The sequence below is a fragment of the Bacillus rossius genome, chromosome 11 (assembly GCF_032445375.1).
Source record: "Bacillus rossius redtenbacheri isolate Brsri chromosome 11, Brsri_v3, whole genome shotgun sequence".
NCBI lineage: Eukaryota > Metazoa > Arthropoda > Insecta > Phasmatodea > Bacillidae > Bacillus > Bacillus rossius.
In genome coordinates this window covers 33,060,263-33,084,026 of record NC_086338.1, presented here as the reverse complement: position 1 = coordinate 33,084,026, position 23,764 = coordinate 33,060,263, and the positions used below count along the sequence as shown (strand labels likewise).

General features: G+C 38.4%; 1 protein-coding gene across 3 annotated transcripts in view; it reads left to right on the top strand.

Annotated features, from left to right (window-relative positions):
* LOC134536787 (cyclin-dependent kinase 11B-like) overlaps positions 1 to 23,764 on the top strand; it is a 42,744-nt gene that overhangs the window by 15,676 nt on the left and 3,304 nt on the right. For 2 of the 3 annotated variants that reach the window (XM_063376706.1, XM_063376704.1), the window contains exons 4-11: positions 458 to 729; positions 8,942 to 9,211; positions 11,229 to 11,492; positions 12,969 to 13,281; positions 14,178 to 14,322; positions 18,162 to 18,306; positions 19,383 to 19,612; positions 22,393 to 22,509. In XM_063376706.1, the coding sequence (XP_063232776.1) occupies positions 458 to 729; positions 8,942 to 9,211; positions 11,229 to 11,492; positions 12,969 to 13,281; positions 14,178 to 14,322; positions 18,162 to 18,306; positions 19,383 to 19,612; positions 22,393 to 22,509 (1,756 nt within the window). The remainder of the gene's footprint in view (positions 1 to 457; positions 730 to 8,941; positions 9,212 to 11,228; positions 11,493 to 12,968; positions 13,282 to 14,177; positions 14,323 to 18,161; positions 18,307 to 19,382; positions 19,613 to 22,392; positions 22,510 to 23,764) is intronic. The other variant, XM_063376707.1, reaches the window with a different exon arrangement.

Genomic DNA, 23,764 nt, shown 5'->3' with positions numbered 1-23,764 from the left:
AGGAGGATAAACCGAAGAAAATAAAAATTGTGTGTTCATTTGAAATTGTGACGATTATTTTATAAAAGGTGTAAATTGTTATAAATTTGGTGTTCCAGACTATATCAATAAGGAGGTTTTGTTACTCACTCAGTGGTCTGAAAGTAAGTGGTCTCATGCTCGTTAACGTAAGTAGCTGAGCCGGCGCAGAATTTTTTTTTTTTTTAATATTCATCAAACCAATGTATTAAACTTAAATAGTTACTGCTGAATCCAGTACAGAAAGCATCGTGCATCGCAGTGTGTAAATATTACAGTATTTTTTGGTGACGTGCATCGATAAGCATGTTAGTTTCGAGTTTTGTTTAATATTACAGTAACACAGTTTAAAAGTGGAGTGCCTGTGAGTGCGCTCAGGGAGCGAGGGAGGGCGGACACGGTCGAGTGACGGAAGCGCGTGGCGTGCCGGGTGTCGCAGGCAGCGGCACGAGGGCCCGCGGGAGCACGACTTCCCCCCGCGGGCCAAGGCCAAGGAGAAGAGCGGAGGGGAGCGCATGCTGGAGGACCTGCGGGAGCGGCTGCTGGACAAGCGTCGCGCGGGCGGCAAGCACGAGCGTCGCGAGCGGGAGCGTGAGCGCCGGGGGGAGGAGGAGGAGGCTGCGGCCATGGCAGCCGCCGTGAGGGAGACCCCGCGGGAGAAGGCGGAGCGCGTGGAGCGCGAGATGCGTCGCGAGAGGCTCCTGGAGGCAGGTCAGGGACTCGTCCGGCTGCCTGCGCTCGCTTCTCTTTCCCATTTCCTGAACTGTGTGCAGGGACGTAGCCAGGGGGGGGGGGGTTTAGGGGTTCCAACCACCCCCCTTAGCACCAAATCTTTAATTAATTTCTTATTCATCACTCAAACAAATTTCATAATAAAATTAATAAAATTTTTACCATTACAATATTTAAATTTAAGTACCGAAAACTGCTAAAATAGCACTATTTTACACCTTAAAATCCAAATTTTCCCGGGGGAGGACCCAACGGACCCCCCACTTTAATACGGGGGGGGGGGGGGCATGCTTCTTAACACCCCCCCATACACAAATCCTGGCTACGCCACTGACTGTGTGTCATGCTCTGTTTGTTTGGCTCCAATTGCTGTGGCATGTCCTGCATTTTATATTAACATTTGCACCATTCGGTCCAACCCATGCTCCCAACTTTAGTAGTTAAGGAGCCGTTCATTAATTACATAACAGTCCAGATAAGGAGTGGGGGTTTAAAAAACCTTTACATGACCTTACATGGTTGGTGGTTTGGGGAGGGGGGAGGTCAGGTTTGTCAAAAATGGCCAAAATCGTCCTTATGTAATTAATGAATAGCCCCTAACATTGGGTAGGATGTTCCATGTTGCCGAAATTGTTCAAGGTTTTCCAAAATTTTGTAATTTTTTTTATTTTTTTAACGTATTGGGAAATTCTTTTACACTCATATAGATCCCACTTTGTGTAAACTTTGCACTTTGTCACTTTGGTGTGAACAGCATCACTAATCACTAATGAATCAGATAATTTTTCACCAGTTATAAATGTTTCCAGGGGGTGTATAAATCCACATTGAGCGCCATTTGTTACATGTCAGTTCGGCGTAGCCAGATGTGGTCTGACACATGAACCTACAAATGTCATATGTATATTGAGTACTAAATACAGGAGATCTAGTTTTTCAATGTTGAAGGTAACTTTTTTTTTGCAATTAATGTTAGGTTGAGTGTTTGATTTAAGGAAAGACCTGTAAAACTCATTGAATTATTCTTCTCTTATCATAGGAAATTCATAGTACCAAATCACTGCTCTATAAAGTTGTTCATACAATGCATAAACATCAATACTTTTGTCACTCAAAACAGATATTTACTGTTTAGTCATGCAAAAAGAAATATTTTACTTAAACAACTAGCAGCCTAACCATTTCCAATAAGTGTGTTGGTTTTCATGGGGTTATGCAACATTATACAAGATTTTAATTTATTTTGTTGTAATGCAAGCTATGACTACACCTCTTGCACCAAACCTATTTCTTCGATTGAAGCTCAGCTGTTCTAATTACCATGTTTTATCGCATAATCGTCGCATATTTTATACTAAAATCAAGTTTGAAATGTAGGGGTGCGATGTTTATGCAAAAAAACATTTTTTTTGTTTGGTAAAGTTTTTCATAAAAACAAAACCCATTCATGGAAAGTACGTTTAATTAAAAAGTGGAGTGAATACAAGTGCACGCCAAACAATTTAAATTAATAACCTTTCTTCATGTTAAACGGGCCTTCTCTATCAAAACGTTTATTTCTTATTATAAATCGATTTGACTTTGAATGACTCGAAAGTAATTAGACTCGTTCTAATGTGTTTATAGAATAAAAGCAAAAGAACTAATCATTTTATATTAATTTGTGGGCGCCAACAACTTTTAAGAAGTTGTAAAACTGAATAAACATTAAAAAAATATTTAGATATTTCGACTTGAGTATGAATTACACAATATTCGCAATGTGATCGGGAAATAATCGTTATCAGTTTTCAGTGACATTCCATAATTATCAACAGATATTCATAATTTGTTTAATACCAGTAAAATAGTATCAAACTCTTTGAACCTGTTTTATTGCAAGTCTTCACTCAGCGAATGTTTATTATACAAAATTTATTCAAATTTATTTATTGTCCTGACTATTCAGTAGGTAGAGCTGGGTATCTCGTGGAATAATTCGTAAGTTCATTAGATTAGTTGACATACAAACTTTTTAACTTTAACTCAAGTTGTCACTAGACTTAAACAGTATGGTATTGGTTTAAAGAGTATTGAAAACGGATTTCTCGTGATGTTACTATTCCGGGGTGTTAGTTTTTGCAAAGCTGGTAAGTTTTGTAAAATTCCTTTACAAATACAGGGTGGCCACTCAACCGGGAAATCGGGAAATCCGTGAAATAGCCGTGAATTTTCGTGAGCACCGGGAATACCTTGAAAAAGCCAGGAATTTTCGTAGAGAGTCGGGAACGTGTATGTGCGGGATTTTTCATCATGAAATGTATACGCATCAGCAGTAAATAACCTTAGCTTTCCAATACATTTGTTGTATAAACTCTTCAAATAATAATTATCTTATTAAATGTAAGTTAAAATAACGCATTATGATGGCGAGTAACCAGTTTTCGATGTCTATTAAAAAAAATGTGACGAGTCTGCTTGCGCAGGTACGCACGCGCACAGCAATCGATCGATATTTCTCCCAGCATGCATTCTAGCAGTCAACAGTCAAGTCACATGACTTGTTTGCTTCCTCGTTCGCACGCGCGCTTCGCCATCTTTGTTGTACAGTTTTAGTGCTCGGACAAGGTTATACGATTTTCTACGCAAGTGAAGTGTGTGAGATGTTGGAATATTATGTTTAGAAGTCCATACGCGCAGCATTTGAGGATTTATCAATTGAAGTATTTTTGTGCGTGGCTCAAGTCCGTCTTATGTTTACAGTAATCGTTTAATATAAATCGCCGCATTTGAGTTTGATTTTGCATATATTTGTTTTATGATGAATATATCATATTTACGTGAACAACAGAAAGAGTTTGATGTAACAACTATTTGTTTTATGATGTAAATATAACTATTTTCTGTACAGTAAGGTTATGTGATCTGCAACAGTGTGTAATTAATATGCCGAAGTGTTCCGTTACCACGTACAGTGATAAGTACAAAGATGAATTTGAGTGGGTGGAAAGTTCGTTAAGAAAAAAAATGATTTAAAGCCTACATCTTCGGTTGTAACACTTACACCATCTTTAGATTTGCCTTGCTCAAGCAGTGTAGTTCCGGCATTAAAAACTTTTCTTGTTAACGAAGAAACGTCCAAGGCAGAGATTTTATGGTGTTTAGCAAGTGTTATGTTTCATTTGTCATTTAGGAGTGCTGCTGGTTTGGCATCTTTGCTACCCATCATGTTTGCTGACAGTACCATAGCTAGTAAATTGCAGATACAGAGAACAAAGTTAGCTTACACAGTAGTACATGGAATAGCTCCTTATTTCACTGAAAAACTAAAAAATAAGTTAAATAGTTGTCCTCATGTTGTTTTGGCATTTGATGAAAGCTTTAATAAAATCTCCCAACGTCAGCAAATGGACATTCATGTCAAATTTTGGGACGATGATAACAATGAGGTAACTAGTAGATACTTCACTTCTGCTTTCCTTAATAAGGCCTGTGCCAGTGACCTTCTGGGAGCTATTCAAGAATTAGTCCCTCCTCAGCTTCTTGAGAAAACCATACAAATTTCTATGGATGGGCCAAATGTAAATCTTAAAGTAGTTAAAGACCTTGAATATGTTTTACATGAAGGGAATGTTGATGCTCCTTACTTTCTTCAATTAGGAACATGTGGTCTGCACACTGTGCATAATGCTTTTAAGACAGGTGTTACATCTACAGGCTGGAAGTTGGTTCAGTTTTTAAGGGCATTGTACAATTTGTTCAAAAATTCACCTTCTAGGAGAGGAGATTTTATAAGTTACACAAACTCATCCAGATTCCCCCACAAGTTCTGTTCAGTTAGATGGGTGGAAAATGCTAAAGTGGCATCCAGGGCTCAGGCTATGCTACCTGACTTACTTTTGTACACTAGCAATGTTACCAAACAAAAGAAAGTTCCAGATTGTGAAAGCTACAGAATTGTTTCTGAATTTTTAAATGACAAACTTCTTGGGCCTAAATTAGCTTTTTTTAGTGCCATGGCAGCAGAAGTGGAGCCTTTCCTTAAGGAATTTCAGAATGAAGCTCCAATGGCTCCTTTTCTGTATAGTGCTCTTCATTTGATGGTCAAATCTGTAATGGAAAGGTTTGTGAAAGGAGATATAATTGAGAACAAAGATATCACGAAGATAGATCTAACACTCAGTGACAATCTTATATTTGCAAAGAATGTTGACTTGGGATTTTCCACAAAAGATGCATTAAAGAACTCTAAATTACATGTGAAAGAAGTAGATATTCTTCATTTCAAACATTATTGTGTCAAATTCTACAAATCATTTGTACAAAAGATTCTTTCTAAGTCGCCTCTCTCATTTAGGTTATCAAAGAATGTATCCTGCTTGGATCCAGCAGTAATTTGTGCTAGTCCCACATTAGCTCAACACAGGATGCAAAAACTTTTAGAAGCACTTGTTGAGAAGAGGTGGATGGCTGGTTTGTTAGCAGACAAAATAAAAAGTGAATTTAGGGAGCTATGCAAGTTACCATATCTGCTGGAATCTGTAAAATCGTACAGAAGAAATGAAGTAAGGTTGGATAAATTTTGGATGCAAGTGGTTGATGTTGATAAGCTTTCACCAAATCTTACATTGTTGGTTAAAATGATGCTGATTATGTCCCATGGAAATGCATCGGTGGAAAGGGGCTTTTCAGTAAATGCAGAACGCCTTGTTGAAAATCAACATGAAGAGAGCCTGATAGCATTAAGACAGGTGTATGATTCTGTATCAATTTTAGGGGGCATAGGAAAAGTTCTAATTGATAAAAGTCTTATCCATTCGTGCCGGAATGCTCATGCGAAATATGTGGAACTCTCAGAAATCAAGCGAAAACAAAAGCATGAAGAGTCAGTTGCTATCCAAGAAAAGAAAAGGAAAGCCTTAGAAATTAAGGAATTGGAAGCCAAGAAGGCTAAACTGCTAGCAGATGCAGCAAAAGCAGCTGCATTAATTGAAGATGAGATTTCAATGAAAAGAAAGTAACAAGTAAGTTGTCCATTTCCTGTTATCTTCTAAGTGTATATACCTAATTGTAATAATTCCTATGTAGTTCAATAATTTTACGGCGTTAAAAATATTTTACAGCCATTGTTTGTTGTGATTTATAATTTTCAAGTTTGTTGCCATGCAATTTCAGTGAGTTGAGAAAACCTGGAAAAAACCAGGAATTTCAAAATGTCAAATGGGTGGCCACCCTGAAATATCTGACCGACCTGTTAGTATAGTTCAGTAGTAACGAACTATGCATTACGATGTCTGTCTTCGATGTACGGGAACTCAGCAACGAAGATTCCACGTCTTCATCCTTGAAACGCCCTTCCGCTGTTTCATGTCTTCGTCCTGGGAACGCCTCGTAGTAATTCTTCGTCTTCGTCCTGGGAACACCTGTCATCGATTCCAAACCTTCGTCCTGGGAACGCCTCTCGCTGTTTCCGGATGATCTCGTACAGTCAATTATTCAGATTTCATTCTTCTTCCTGGCAACGCCTCAATATTAATTCCAATCTTCGTAGTCGGGTTTCATAATCTTCATCCTGGGAACGCCTCGATGTTTCTTATAATCTTCTTACAAATAATAATTCTTCTTCAATTCAATAAATATCTCCAAATTATCAATATTATCAATGTCTACTATTATTTCTTGCCATTCTTCAACGTATTCTAACAGTCATAATTCCAATTTCTGCAGTAATAAAATGTCACGTCTAGCTTATCCGAAGGTTCCTATATCAATCCTTCCTTTTCGTTTTCTCACTTAAAATTCCAAACAAACTTTTATTTTCCAGCAATAGTTTTTGTTATACCTTTTCGACCAATACCAGATTGTTTTACAAACTCTTAGTCATATAATATTAAACATGAACTTTGAAAATACCCTCCTTATTGGTTAAACAAAATATCTCATTCCTTGAGCAAAGAAGTTTTACATTAAAAGATATAAATACATAATTACTGACTTATGGTTCATAGAGAAATAAAGAAATGTGCTCAGAAGTGGAATTATAAAATATGATACATTAAATTAGTTCCTCCATCTTGTTATATAAAGTTGACAAGTTCAAACTTTATAATGTTTAAATAGAAAAATAAAATCTGTGATCCGAATGCGAGCCTGAACTAATGTATAACTATTGTAATAGTACACACCACGGTGTGCGGGCCATCAAATGTAGTTGTCTCAGCACTCAACAGAGCGCGCGCGTTGCATGCAATTGGCGAGCTATCAATATGGATATTCGACTATGTGTGCGCGCTCTATACGGGAAGCAACATAACCAAACATGAATGATGCCAAATAGCGCTGGCTACATGTTTATAAGTGGAACACCGTGGCGATGCAGACGAACAGAAAAAGGTTATAATGTTTAAAAAGTCTTTAAAAGAAAATTTACACATCAGACGTCAACAAACGTCTTCATATTTCCGTTAATTAAATAAGTAAGTGGTGTTGTCCGAATAAATATAGATTTATACTTTAAAATACATGTTTTATACGGAAAAGATAACTACATAAAGCGCTCGGAATCTAATAGTGGGACCAAAAACATAATGCGACGTTTACACGAGAGTTTTTTTAAATCCAAAATTTGACGCCCTAAAATGTGGGAACGACGATGAAGCGCGTGTGACGATTATGCGATAAAAGAGGGTATAACTTCCCTTCTCATGCTCTAGTTTTATTGTTTTCAATGTGTTGCACAGTATTTAATGTTTATATTAGTTTTGGGTTGATTCCAAAATATGTCTATTACGTTACTGATTTCTATTCTCAAATTTAGGATTCAATTCTTTGATTTCAATTCTGAATCCATGATTCTATACTCTTTACAATAATAACTTATCAAACTATTCCTGATTTGTATACTCAGATACAAAAACCTTTTTTTCTAATTTACAAATGTATTGGAAGTCTATAATGTTGTTTATTGTTTACTTACAACTTTTGCAATTAATTAACAGCTGACAAAGACAGAACACAATAATTTCACGTACATAAATTTTCTGTATTTTTATTCTGTGCCAAGATTGTATTTAACCATTGAATAAAAAAAATAGTGAATATTTGTTAAAACATAAACTGAATCATGGAATTTTGTGGTAATATCACTTAATAAGATGTCATGTAATGTTTTAATAACACTTGCTACTGCAAAACTTGGCCGTAATCATAAAAAAAAATTAGTATTTTCCCATTCACTGAATTTAATTCTTATTAAATCATTATATAGACTTCTGATAAATTGGTTCAGTATCCTGATCAATCTGTAAAAAAACTGGTAAATCAGAAAATAAAAAAATGTCAAATCCTGATTAATTTAACTAGCTTGATTATTTGAAAATCACCACATTAGTGGGGTATCACCTGCTTAATACAGCATTGCCAGATTAATGTGCTATTGCCCGATTATTTAGGTACCACACAATTAGTGGTGTGTCAGTAGGTTAGGGCAGTATTGGCTGAATTCTGGATCATCATTTGATTAGTTAGACAAAAATCCTTATTTAAAGTAATGACTAATCAAGTTTGATGCATCTATTAAAATAACAAGTCACTCCAAATTTCAAGATTGTGCAATAGGAGAAGAATCCACCAGCTTCAATTCCAAAATCATTGAAATCAATGGAATCGACTAGTTCCAGAATTGGTATTGACACAACACTAGATTACATGTAGGCTACACTAAACTAAAGAAATTGTCACTTAAATATCGTAACATTTTTGTGTCTATTTTATAGATTATGTTCGTCATGGGGTTTGCCTATCTGGTGCAATTTGCATAGTAGGGTGTTTTAAATACCTACACTGAATGTATTGGCAATTCAATTTTTGCACAAAAAAAGTTTTAACAATTTCAGGATGCTTAATTTATTTGATAAAAAAATAATGACCAGCTCCCCATAAACAAGACCAAGAAAGGCAGTTTTCATGTTACTGTACGAAACCACCCGAGGAGACTGCTTTGAACTCTATTTTACGCTTTTACAACTATAAAGTCACTGGCGTGCTTGCTCGCGGCCATGTTCGTAGAAACGACTGGGCACAAGGTGTGCACCCTCTGTGCTTGGTAGTTCTTGTCCGAGGAGGGGCCGCAGTGTTTGAACGGCGTCGGGCCGGGACTGTCTGCAAGCGGGAGACGCGGCAGACGTCGCCGTGGACTCGCGGCTTGTTCCAGGAGGCCCCCATTTCCCCGGCCGGTCTGTAGCGGGGCGTGGTGTGGTCGCAGACCGGGAGATGGTGCGGCAGAAGGAGGTGTACCGGCGGGAGCTGGAGGCCCGGCGGGAGCGGCACTACCTGGAGAAGGAGAAGGAGCGCACGCTGCGGGAGATCCAGAAGCGGCGGGAGCGCAGCCGCAGCCAGGAGCGCAAGAAGAGGCGCCTGGAGGAGGGGGAGGAGGAGGACGACGAGATGGAGGCCAAGGACAGGGAGGACGCCCGGGACGCTGGTGAGTTGCGGTCTGAAGTCTCCCCGGCAGGTTCTCTCTTCGTGCCAGTTAACTTACCACGCCCCACCAAGTAAAAATTCTGTTATAAACTACAATGAATTATTTTAGTCGAAAAAAAATAGTCGGACCTAAGATTCTGTCTTTTGATTTCTACTAAAATGTCGTCAATCTGTGATATTCAAAATATTTTATATTTAAGGATAAAAGATACAAATAAAAAAAATTGGAAGAAATGTAGTAAATTAGAAAATTTAACTCTAAACAACTGTGAAATCTTAGTACCATTCTGCAGTGTATGTTTTACTTTCAGTATGTGATCAAGTAAACATAATTGTGATGTGTGTTGATTAGGGAAACGTAATTTGGAAAATGAACATTTAAAGTTTTTGATGATTCAACCAATGTGTGTAGAATCTAACAGAGATTTCACTCCCAGGTTAAACATAATTCCTTATTTTTTCCTCTGAAATCAGTCACTACTGATTCTCACACTACCAACCACAAAGCATAAAACCCAAGAAATTTAGTTTTGTCCCGAACTATATCAGGATCTATGATCCCCTTAGCATTAAAAAAATAAAATAAAAAACTTAGAAATCTTTGGGTTCAGGATGTAGTGCATTATAATACATTTATACTTTTGATTAAATATTGTCTAATTTTTATTTTAGTGTCTTGATATTCAATGACATAAAAATTAAAGATTTTATAATATTTTATTAGAGAAGGAAAGTGGTGTTCGTTGGTATTCTAAAACAATGTTAGGTAAACTTAGTTGTTTCAAAATATATAACCATCTTTGGCTCATAAAATCGTGATATTAATTTACATTAATGCCCAACTAATGCAATACACACATATTGTCTTTATTTTAAGTGGTAGCAACAATCAATGCAAATGCACAAATAGGAAAATGCGTTCAAGAGTCAACTAATACATTCAAACACACATGGTTACACAAAATTAACATAGATGTTTATATTTAAACATAAACATTTACCGATGTCTCCTGATTCCTTTACATTTAAGTGCTACAAATTATTAAATAGTAATGAATTCTATATATTACTTTTAATACATGCATTAGGTATATGAAAAAAACTATCTTTTAATGAGCGCGAATTAAACAAATCAAGGACTCCAACCTGATTCACATCTTTATTTAAAAAAAAAAAAATTTGTTAAGTGGTTTCCTCAACACTAAAAAGTTGTAAGAGTCAAAATAATTATACTAAGAAAGTAAAATCGCAGATCATTCACAAGTAACATTAATAAATAATTATTTATAATTTAGCTCTGTACGTGAATTACATTCTGATGTTGGTATAGACGGAATTCTTAGTGTACAATAAACGCATCGTAGGCCCTGTCTAGTGACAGCCCCCTGGTTTCAACATTGTACGTAGTTAATATTTGTTTATTTCTTGTGTGTTATTTTATTTCTAACCCTTTAGACCTGTAAACAGATTCTAGCGGTGGAGTCGAGGTGATCCAAATGCAATAGTATGTTCATTAGAGATATTTGAGATTAATAGTTAGTATCGCTCCTGCTCAAGGAGTAACCTTGCATGAGTGGCGGGCAGGGCCGGTGCAAGGTAAATTGGCGCCCTAGGCGAAAAACCTTAATGCCCCCAACCCGCCGGACACCCCAAAAAAAATTTTCCTTGCCTCAAAATACATCACGTAAGCCTATGATTTTGTCAACAACCAAATGTAAGCAGGCTTCTGTTTTTTTTTTTTTTTACTTTTTTACTTATTACAAATCATAAACAGGTCACCGTGGACTTAAAATAATTACTTATATCAATATAAACATTCCAAACTGTTACAAAAAACCCATTTTCGTCTAGTTTCAGTAATCGTTAAACATATTGTATGAGCTGTTATGTGTCGTGCTGCGCCACCCCCAGCTACTTGGCGCCCTGGGCGGTTGCCTGGTTCGCCTGTGTGGACGCGCCGGCCCTGGTGGCGGGCGGAGTGTGGAGTGTGACCGGGCTGTGGCCGGCGGTGTGCCCAGAGGAGAAGAAGGACAATGCGGAGGAGGGCAGCCTGGCCAGCCAGCTGGTGGTGGTGTCCAGCGAGTCGGAGATGGACGAGGCGGACCCGGAGACCGAGGGCAAGCAGCAGGACGACGGGGCGAGCCCCGGGGAGGAGGGCGAGGACGAGGAGGAGGAGGCGGAGGAGGAGGAGGCGGAGGAGGAGGAGGAGGACGATGACGATGACGACGACGAGGAGGAGGAGGAGAGCTCCAGCAGCTCCGACACCGAGAACGACGACAGAGGTGGGTGCCGGCGCGAGATCTACCGCGGGCTGCTTTCAGGCCCGGCAGTAGTGGGGGTGCACAAGTAGCATATCTGATGTCCAGTCGAGTCGAGCAGTGCAAAAAATACAGTATTTGTGAGTGGCGTAGTCAGCATAATTTTTTTTTGTTTCTTTTTTCTTTTAAGCTCTACTACACAGGTAATAGTGGCACTAAGGTACACACTCTACAGAGTATATCTCATGATGTTTAATGAATCATTATCATAGTGGTAACAGTACGGAAATAAATTTGAAATTGGGTAATTTTGCAAAAAAAAAGTGTATAAAAATGTATGTTGACAGTGTTGTATCATTTTTAAAGCTTGCTGAAATAAGCCATCATTGAAAATAACTTGCCATGTTAGCATAGTACATTTTTTTTACAGTATGAATAGTCAAAGTCACCAGATAAAAATTTTTTGCTCAATAATAATATCATGCAAAAAAATTTTTCCCACCAAAAATAACCATTTTTTTTTTATATTTTGAATTGTTACTAACAGTAGGGTTATTCTGGATTGTGTAACCAAAAAAAATTAATTCATGTAATATGGAAATTTGTAGTTTCAGTATCTAAAATTTGGTGCAGTGACAATTATTTTTATCAGAACCATCATTAGTTGGCCTATAAACTGGTCTCTGTTCGTCATTGAGTTATGGAACATCCTGTTATCATGCAATATAGTATCCAGTATTTATGAATTTTTTTTATTTAACTTTTAGGGGAAACAAAGACACACACGCTTCATGAAGGCATGATAATTTTTGACCAGTACTTCAGGAAGCATTCAGACTTTGACAGCTCAATATTTTCACCAGAATTACCATTTTTGAATAAATATAATTTACTTTGTTGATATTATAAGAATATCTAGCTACAAAAATGAACACTTGCCAAAAATATCTCACCTCATCCTGAACACAGTTTAGTTGGTTTTAGCTGATTTATCTGCTTGACAAGTTCTCTTCCCGGTAAAATTGGCAGGTAATCAACACGTCTGATGTTATGTATAAGGTATAACCCTAAATAACGGCGTTAAATCCAGCTTTGAATATATTCTGCCCTAAGAAAAGAATTTTTAGACACTTAAAAGTTTTTTTGATTTTCTCCAAGAAGAAATTGAAGATAATTAGTCTTAGATTTAACTTTGACTTTCCAAAGCTTAATACACCCGTAGTAAACAAACCATACAACCATTTTGAGGCGCAAGTACTACTGTATTCACCCGAAAATAAGTAGTCCTTGAATGTAAGACAACCTTCAATTACCCTCTTTTATCGCATAATCGTCGCACCTTTATTTTAGGGCGTCAAAATTTGGATAGTGAGTGGCTGCGTATCTGTACTGCTTGTTGTAATAGTAATATGTGATGTAGACGTAGTGGTTGTGCTGTGTCTGTGATGCGACAGCGCAGGGGGAGAAGGTATCGACGGCGGTGTGTGTGCGTGCCGGCAGACACGGATGTCTCGGGACCGCGCTCGGAGGAGGAGCAGCACTTCCACAGCCACGTGCGGTCGGTGTCGGGGGAGCGCAGCGGGGAGAACTCGCCCCTGGCCGTCGCGAGGAAGGACCGTCACGGGCCGGAGGAAGAGGAGGAGGAGGAGGAGGAGGAGGAGGAGGAGGAGGAGGACATGGTGAAGAAGCAGGGTCCGCCGAGCCCGCCCCGGCCCCAGGACGCTCTCCTGAGCGAGAAGCAGGCGCTGCTGCCGCCGTACCTGCCCGCCGTGCAGGGCTGCCGCAGCGTGGACGAGTTCCAGTGCCTCAACAGGTGGGCGTCCGCTCTCATCCCTCCAGTGCCGTGCGGCAGTGGTGTGCGCGTCTCGTCGGCGGGCAACCGCAGGCTGAGTTGTCCCCCATGTTCAGTGATATGTCATGTGAAAATTACTTAAGTTAATATCTTAAAAGGGACACATGTAGTAATGTTAGTAATGTGAGCATTTAATGCACAGAACTGAACATGGAACTCAAGTGTTCCACAAGTGTACCCTCACCCCCTCGTGAATGTAAAAAAACCCTGGAAACGGGCTAGGCAAGAAACGACCAAGTATAACTAATCCAGAGGCAAACGCGAGATTGAGCACGTAAAATTTTTATTATTAACACACGTGCAATAGAGGCGGGCAACCGCAGGGTGTCCATAGAAGAATGTCCCATGCTCAATGATATGTTATGTGAAAAATTATTTAAGTTAATACCTTAAAAGGGACACATGTAGTACTGTTTAATGCAATAAAAAAATGCAATATATATGATGCTGATTCAGTCTAGTGTGCAGCATCCGACAGACGGGATAATGTTAACATAGCTTACGATAAAATGTTTATTAACGGAATGCTAATATTGTAACCAGTAGACTTGTTCCAGTAAATGAATAATAAGCATTGTAGTGGACATGAGTTAGTGTACTGCGCGAGATAAGGCGGCAAGTGGACAGCTCGGACGGCTGAACTAAACTTGCGTAGAAGCAAGATTATTTGGTATCCACTTTTTTTTTCCCTAAAGATATATATATATATTTTTTATGTTTTATTCAAGAATTTTCCCAACCATACCCAAGAATTTTAAGGATTACAACTCGAGAAATTTCCGGGTCTATGCATGCTCCTTTTTGCAAGTCTTAAATGTTGAATGTGTACTGAGGGTACATTGTGTTGCATTGTGCAGGATCGAAGAGGGTACCTACGGTGTGGTGTACAGGGCCAAAGACCTGCGTACACAGGAAGTTGTTGCACTGAAAAGGCTCAAGATGGAAAAGGAAAAGGAAGGCTTTCCCATTACTTCGCTGCGGGAAATAAACACTTTACTCAAGGTGAGGGTGCACAAACATGTTTTATCTTTCTCCTTACCTTCATTATCAGCGTAAGGGGTCGCGGTTGTAGATTGGTCAGACCACTTTCCTCCCACCAAGGCGATCGGGTTCATTTCTCTGTGGGGTTGAACCCAGATTTGTTGCAAATGGGAAATTGGGCAAACATTGCATTGAGCTGGTTGGTTTACTTGTGGTACTTATCACTAGGGACCCCAGAAAATGGTGAACCGCGAAATACACGAAATACCGCGAAATTGGGCACTATTTCACCGTTTTCACGAAATCTGCTATTTTTTCACAAAACACGAAACTTTGCGCGAAATCCACGTAATTTCCGTTACCAAGAATGTTTACATTGGTCGGATACTGTAAATAATCTTACCATCGATTGTATTGCTATCGCGTAACGAAATCGATTGTAGTTCCAACATGGCGGCAAACGTGTATATTTACGTTGCCGCTATGTAGCAGCGTTACGAACACAATTTTCGTGTAGTTGGTATTAGTTCTCAAAAATTCTAGCGCACAGAAGCGAACTCAATATTTACGGTTACATAATAGTTCATTCTGGCCGAACACAATATTTTTTCGTGTGCGTGCCACTACGGCATAAATGTTTTTACGGTGCAGCTTGCAGTAATGCAGTAGTGTTTTTTTAATGACGTCTCGGTTACTCGGTATTAATTTCCAAGCATCTAGTTAGTAGTGCTTATTTTTGTGTTAAGATGCCGAAAATATTTACGGTTTTCGATCGAGAACGAGAGATGAAGCTGGAAGGATTTTATATATTTGATGTTAAGGATAAGATAATAATGTGTAAGTTTTGCAACGATCGTGTGGACTGGATGCGTCGAGACACATGCCTAAAACACGTTTCTAACGCAACTCGTAAAAAAAAATTATGTGCGGCATCAACGTCGACTACCGGTACTGCAAAACAGACGTCTATAGTTGTAAACAAACAACAATTTATAATTGACTTTGTTGAAATGATGGTGGGGGCAAACATACCTTTGGAAAAAGCAGATGACCCAAACATGAGGACCTGGTTAAATAAATAGGTAAATATGTTCAAGGTACTGTGGTTAAGTATTTTTATTGCATTTTTAAAAAAATTTTATTATTTTTTATTTGGTTAGAAATAGATGGAATAGAACAGGCTAGGGGAACACAGGGTTGCTGTAAAGGAGACAAGACCAAGAAGAAAACTAGAAACACTAAAAACTTTTTAGTGTTTGCCAACTGAGTGCATTTTATGTTTAATATTGAAATTTAAAAATGTTTGAAGCAAAACAATCCTCGTTTGCCAATTTCAATTTTAATTTAATGTATCTCACCAAATTTTTACACCGATTTTTAGCACCGCTTGCTTATTTTTACACCGATTTTTTGCACCGCTTTTGTCATTTTTTTACACCGAAATGAGCCAGTTTTATTTACCATTTTCTGGGGTCCCTACTTATCACCTCTCATCGTCTCTAATAACATCTATTTTGACACCATGTTGAAGTGGTAGTTTCCTTAATTATTTTGCTAATAGTTCTGAGTTTTATTTCAATATGAATGAAATTCATAAAATAGTAAGACTTTATTGTTTTTACTTGTATTTCTTTAATTCAAAAAGTATTTATTTTATTGTCTTAGATATTATTAATACCAATTTATTGTTAGTTATAGTACTGACAAAGGGAATAAATTCTTATGATATATTGTTTTTAGGGATGGGCCTTTGGAATTCTTGGATCCTACTAGGTAAATCTTTAGTATTTGAAAGATTTGAGAAAAAATATTCATAGAAAATACATTGGAGTGAATGTAGGAAGTCCAACAATTCAATACTGGCAACATTTAAGATTACTAAGCTTATTTATGTTTATCATTGTACTTATTCTCTTACCGTTCCTCAAAATATTTTATTTTTAATATATGTGTATGAAGAACCGGATCTTGAAAATTAGTTTATAAAATGAATATAGATGTATAATTGCAATATTTGGGGACCCCAAAATATAATGCATGAAATTTGCATGAAAAACCAAATTATGCTGTTTTTAAAGTTATTTCAAGAAGGGTAGAAGATAGGTGAATGCAGGTTCTCAACTTGTTTTCAAGAAAGTAAGAACTCGAAAGTAGTAAATTGGGACTCCACACATAATTTGGAATAATCCAACAATTGCCATATGTTGGAGTCAGAGTAGCTGCGAGCGCGGAAGAAACACATGCCGAGCAACCAGAAATTAACGTTTCTACAACACTACGTAACAATTTCCGATAGTACTCCTCATGTAGAGGGTAAACTATCCCGGATCTGCGGGAACTACATCTTAGTATCACCTCAATACTTGTTTGACTTTTTGGCCTCGGACCGATAGATACAAGTCTAGAGAGAGCAGGAGTCTGGATGGTGGTAGCATGTAGACTCACATATGTCAAGGGGCAGCTTGCATAGTTAAAACGACCAGCAGGAACCTCGGGGAAAAAAAAGGAGGGGGTGTGGATCTATGGAAGTTGGGATGAGGGCAACTCCTCTTATTGGCTGGTAAGCCAGGGAGAAAAAACACGGCGTCCAAGGGTGCGGGGAAGCGGCTGGCATAGTGGAAACTTGGCGAAACTGGCTTCCCAAACGTGTCCTGGCAATGGCGAACAAGATCTTCACACCTGACTAAAATTGCAGAGTTCATACCACATCCTAGCAAGATCGTTATCCAGGGGAGGCTGACAAGCACAGTATATCCAAGGAGGAGTCTCGTCCAGGGTCACGGTGGATGAGAGAAATTACATCCAAAGACGTGCTCAGAGGCGTGGGGAAATGTGTGAGCCTTGCTGACCTAACAAGTGACTGCTGTATCCTCCACCCAAGGCACTGGGAAAACATATGGAAACTAGACAAGAAAAGTTTAAGTGAGAGAGCGCAGTGAGAAAAAAAAATTAAATTAACTAGATAAATCAGCACCAAACAGATACATAAAAATTATGTAAAACCATGAATAGCAAAAAAGGTTACTGTTTCCCAGCACACAAGATCTATTACTTTTATAAGGAACTTAGGGTGAAAGCTAAGACACTAAATTGTGTAATTACACGCTAAAGTAAGTCTTTGAAATGACTTGAAAGTATGGCGATTGTTGCTGTACCTCGTGAAGTAAGATTTGGCAAGGCTAAAGGCACACAAAAATTACAGCAGACAGAAAACACCAAAGCCGAACAAAATTGGAAGATGAAAGCTAAAAAGGAGAATTTCACAAAACTTAAAGAGTTTTAAAGTATGTTAACCTGGTTCGACTACCACGAACCTCTACACAAGTTACAAACATTTAAGAATTGCCACATCTTACCGCAGTAGTACATCAGTGATGCAGGTAGAATTAAATGTCTTGACATGAGATTAACAGAACAAGACAGATGCTAGGGACTCCAGCCCTATTTATGAGTGCCAGGCAAGCTAGTTGTGCCTGCATACGTCCTACCGCTACACCAGAAAGGGAAACTAGCAATAACAATATGAGGGCACAACAAAGAACAAGACAGATGCTAGGGACTCCAGCCCTATTTATGAGTGCCAGGCAGGCTAGTTGTGCCTGCGTACGTCCTACCGCTACACCAGAAAGGGAAACAGGCAATAACAAGATAAGGGCACAACAAACTGATGATGGAGGGGAAGAGAGGAAAACCAAGGAAGACCCAGATGCACCACAGATGATAAAGCTGGACATCTTCCGATCTTCAAGTCATCATGCACCTGGTGCTATGTACTAAGGATCAAGGATTTTATTGGCTCATCCCTTGTGCAGTAAGTGTGATGCTGCGAAGGGGTGATCGATGTGTTGATGGTGTTTCAGGCTCAGCACGCCAACATAGTGACTGTGAGGGAGATAGTGGTGGGCAGCAACATGGACAAGATATACATTGTGATGGACTACGTGGAGCACGACCTCAAGTCTCTCATGGAGACCATGAAGTCCAAGAAGCAGGTTTTCATTCCTGGTGAGTCGACCCTGTCCACTGTTTCCATTCACTTGGTGTGCATGTGTGGCAGTAGATGTTCTTGTTAGTATTGTTCTCTGTGGTGTTTTTGCAAGCTACATTCACCATCTCACATAGACAGCCCTATTCATGCCATCATCAATGACTGGGGATTCAAAACAGCTTCCAGGCCGAGCAAATGTGGTCAAGTTATCAGATCACTCGCCTTTCACCAAAGCGATCTGGGCCAAAGTTGGAATTTTTCTGCAAAGGAAACATGTGGCCAGCATTGCTATGGGCTCTTGGGTTTTCTTTTGGTACTCCTGTTCCTCCCGCCACTGGAATCCATCGTGGCTCCATGTTTTAACACGTGTCTGTCTCTAACAGCCTTGAGGTTGATGGATGTTTGATGCTAAATCATAATTTTGTGGATTTGTAGTAGTGCATGCAATGTAGATGTGTTTCTCAGGAAAGAATGGAAGGCAGTAAATGGGGCTCTGTGTGAAGCAGTGATGGGAGCCCTGGATGTGTGGTATGTGTAGGGCCTGGAAAATTTCGGTGTTTTCAGTATGCAAAAAGCGGTACTTTCAAACTAGAAAAGCGGTGGTTTAAAGTCGGTATTTTCGTTATGCAATGGAAATTTTACCGGTATTTTAAATGTTGACTAAATTGTGCAGTTATCGAATATAATAGTTTACATATTTAATAAACAATCCATGTATACTAGGAATAGGCTAATATGCATAATAACAGCCAATTAAATCCAAAACAGTTACACAAAACAGACACGCTATAGATGTTTGCAACTACAAATTTTTTTTTTTTTTTTTTTTTTTTTTGGCTGTCAATGCCACATGCTTAGCCGACTTTAGGTGTTTGTCAATGAAATCTTTTCTATCCCATGAAACTTTACAGTTGCAAAATTTGCACATCACTGTGCTATTGTCAGTATGTACCATAAAACCCATGTTTCTGATACTCCTGCATGTGTGGCACGTGGCAGTGACGGGATCCTGCGTGTGTGGCACGTGACAGTGGCTGGGCTCTGTGAGTGGCACGTGGCAGTGACGGGCTCCTGCGTGTGTGGCATGTGGCAGGAGAGGTGAAGTGCCTGATGCAGCAGCTGCTGCGTGCGGTCGCCCACCTCCACGACAACTGGATCCTGCACCGCGACCTCAAGACCTCGAACCTGCTGCTCAGCCACAAGGGCATCCTGAAGGTGGGCGACTTCGGGCTGGCGCGGGAGTACGGCTCGCCCCTCAAGCACTACACCCCCGTCGTGGTCACCCTGTGGTACCGCGCCCCGGAGCTGCTGCTCTGCTCCAAGGTGAATTCAAGTTGTCCCTTACTTTCTGCTGCAGTCTATACTTACATTATACCCAAGTGAGAGAGAGTGAGTTTGTTTGTGGTTGTGTTTGATTGTTTTTGAGAAGTAAACTCGAAACTACTGGACCAATTTCATAAATTCTCTGTGTTATAAACCTGCATTATTCAAATAGACTCAGGCTCACAACTGAGACTTGGCAATTAGTGTTTTTTTTATTAATGAACTGAAAATATAACTGTAGTTTTTAAGTTTAAGGTTTTTGTGAAAAGTTTTTGAATTTTGCATTGAAGTATTAAGCATGTAAAACTCTTATCTCAGCATATGCCTTGGTATCTAGATCGACATTACAGCTGATTTATATTAGATGGAAGTTTAGATGCAGAATATATCTTATAAAGCTTAATGGATATGGATTTCAATTTTCAAATACATAGCACCCATTTTTCAGTCAGAGACATAAAAATGATGGTCAGTCCAAAATATCTGACCTAGGCTTTAGTTAATATGAAATTAAAATACATATTTTTATGTTTCTGCTGTTTTAATTACCTTTTTATGTGAGCTGGGCAGGAACGGGATTTTGGTTGTTATATCGCTGCCTTGACCTTGTTGGTATTGCCCTCTCTTTCCACTGGGGTCTCGAGGGGAATCAAAGACCTTTAAATAGAGGCCTGACATTAACTTTACTGTCTGATTTTGATTACATTACTTACATGAGCCGAAGTCATCACCCTCAAGTACTGCCTAGCACTTACATTAAGAACCTAAGTGCCTTGCTATCACACCGTTTATGAGTCCTTCTTACCTTCGCTGTTCTTCTGTCGTGGTCACGGCTGACCTCTCGACGAGGCCGAATGCTGTTGCGAGAGTCACCGCAGCGCGTACTAGCTCCATCGTCTTGGCCTCCCCAAAAGCTCCCTTTTTGGGCGTGGCTGCAGTATTTGAAACTTTGGGTCCGCGGCCGTGTTGAAAAAATATCATTCCTCCCCCCTTTTCTCAACGAAGGCCGGCCTAGCGACGAAGCATTGTCCCACGTTTTTGTGCTGACGATGGTGTTGTGCTGACGCCTGTGTTGACGCTTGTGTCGCAGGGAGGCCTGCTCACCTGTGCACTGTGTGTGTGTCATAACAATGTGAAACATGACTGAATCGGGAATTATTTGAGGTTACAAATTTTAATAATTTCTATAATTTTACTAAAGAATAATTTTATAGTTTTTACTGTGTAATCTAGTGATTAAAATTTTTACTGTCTTGGCCCAAATATAGTTAGGCAGGATTTTCTTGAACCACAAATTACCATGAAATAAATAAATTCATTCAATTTTATGATAAATGACTTATGTTAAAAAAAAGCCTAATTTATGCAGTTGAGATGAAAGATCTCATATTAACACTTTAATTTAACTAAAATAATGTGTTCATTTTAGTTATTTGATTTGCGATGCCCAAGTACCCATTGGGAAATATGTATTATAAATACATTTACAGCGAATGTCCATTGGATCTGGTACTTTTAATTATATAGATAAATAAAGCATGTAAATTATTATTATCTGAACATGGTGGTAAATTGATTGCAATCATTGATTTTATCATCGTTTCAACTTATGTGTTCATATTTTGTCCATAACATATCACATCCTGTGTTTTTTGTTGAGATTGTCTATGGTCTAAACTATTTTATTTATAATTTTTCTGATATGTGTTTTTGTTATGAAAAAAACAAACTATTGTTTCTTACACATTTAACATGTTGTCCCTATATAGCGTCTATGCACGGTAGCCCATGGGCATAAGCGATCGTGCATTGCCATACACCAGTTTCCCGTTTTCCACGTAAATATTCCGTACATTCCCGCACAATCCCGAGCATTTACACAAACAAGTACATTTCCAATACTTCCCGGAATTTCCCGATTGCTGGACACCCTGTTCAAGGTTTCAGAAGGGGGGGGGGGGGGGGGCAAATTACCCTTTTGTTGCGCCCCTGGGTGTAATGAAAGTCCCTTAAGTTCTTATGAGTATCTGTATTTTCAATTGTGGATGAGATTCATTCCGCTACTGTTTCACGAAAGTAGTGAATAACTTTGATTATTTATTGTATGTTTCAAATGCTGAATAAAGTGCTTGTTTATACCATGTCTGTGAAAGTTTGTATGCCACCATTAATAGTTGGGTTTGAACTACTGAAAAAGGTGCATTTTCAATTGCATGCATGTATCAATTTACATTAAAGTGCAATGATTACTTTAAAAATGGTTTTTTAATAACAAATTCAGCACATTGACATGTAAACTACCGCAAATTCGGGAAACAGGAAAAAGTATTTTCCGCCTGACATTTCAGGGAAAATACCTTCCTATGTTTTTCAGAAAAACCAGTATTCATCTACATTCAGTTTGAAGCTTAAATATCAAAGATTTCTCTATGTCAGTTTTACAAAACCCCTTAAGTAATTTTTGTCAGTCCATAATTGCATTGAATATTTGTTTCAAACAATTTTCATAAAAATAAATTTTAGTAAAAATAGAAAATGTACAATGGAAACTGTGGCCAATATTACCAATTTATTGATTGCTACGCACAATTCCACTAATGTAACAGATGGCTGGTTGTTTTCAATATCCATAGTGCATGCACATCAAAACAATTGTATGCTAGTTCTTCATTGCTCTTGTTGAGTATGTTCTCAAATGAGAATGATAGTATACTTTTCTATTCAAATTAAAATTTTTAAAATTTTTGGTTTTACATAGGCCTTTTTATTATCTTCTTTAGGAGTACTCTACACCCATAGACATGTGGTCAGTGGGGTGCATCTTCGGTGAATTCATTACAATGGAGGCCCTGTTTCCTGGAAAGTCGGAAGTGGACCAGCTGAACAGAATATTTAAGGTATGTGGTCTAGACCTGATCTGACCTGAAAAATTGATATTGTATAATAACACAAGAGATAACACAAATTTCTGTCGTGTACAAAAAAACAATATTGTTATATTTACTAATGAACATGTTTTGAGAATAAATAAATATAAAAGAGATACCTACTATGCATGATAACATTTATAACACTAGTGCAGACCATAAAATAAAAGGGCCATTAAAAAAAGTACATATAACTAGGGGTGTGTGGGAATAGGTTTTTGTACTGTGGGAAATTTTTGGGAAAAATAAATTATTCCCGCAGGAAACGGGACGGGATCAGGAAAATTTAAAAAAAAAAAAAAAAAAAAAAAAAAGCAAATTTTTAATTCCAATATGAGAAGATGGTCATTTAAACGTTTCTTGCAAAGTTAGTTGTTTTTTTGCTGCTATTTCTTTTGTCTGCTTCACTTGCCCTTTTTTCAGCGGCGACTTCATATTTTTTAGCATCCTCAAATTCTTTTTTTATAGAGGGATGTTTATTGAGAAGTCTTAGTAATCCAGACGTGCTACCATGCTTGCATCTCAAAAATTTTTAACACGAGACACAATTTGCCAGGGATTTACTGTCTGTCAGACATTCAAAATACTTCCAAACACTTTTAGGTTTACAAGTAACAAGCTGATCATTGCGACCTCCATTATTTGTAGGCTGCTAGTTTGTTTTAATATACAACGGCATCGAAAATAGGAACAGATACTTTGCACAAGCCTTAATAACGTAATGTCAGCCGACAAAGCCCGCCAGACTAAACAGTAAACAACTATTTTTTTCTCCCAAAGCAAAATCATAGATGTTTAGATACTCGTGAGCAGTGGTGTAAAACTACGTGATTTCATATTTTTCAAAGTGCCAATACAGTTCTCTACATCGCCACTGCTATCAAGTAATGAGAACAATTACGCTTTGTTATGAAATGCAAGTCTAGTATTTCTTATATCTTTGGCGAAAAGGTTGGATTACACATGTGTTTTGTTTGTGTCTAAGGACATACAGTGGTTTTAGGTTAAGTATTCGATGGTGACGGCAATAATGTTATATAACTGACTATTCACGTACCTTGCAAATTTGTACCCTTGAAGAAATATATTAATGAACGCATACAATATTTAAGGTACTCCATGTACGTTTTTTATATTCCAATTAGATATGTGTAAACGATTATCATAATTCACTGCACACCACAGCTGTCGCTACGATCGGCATACGTTTAAAAGATGTGTTGCG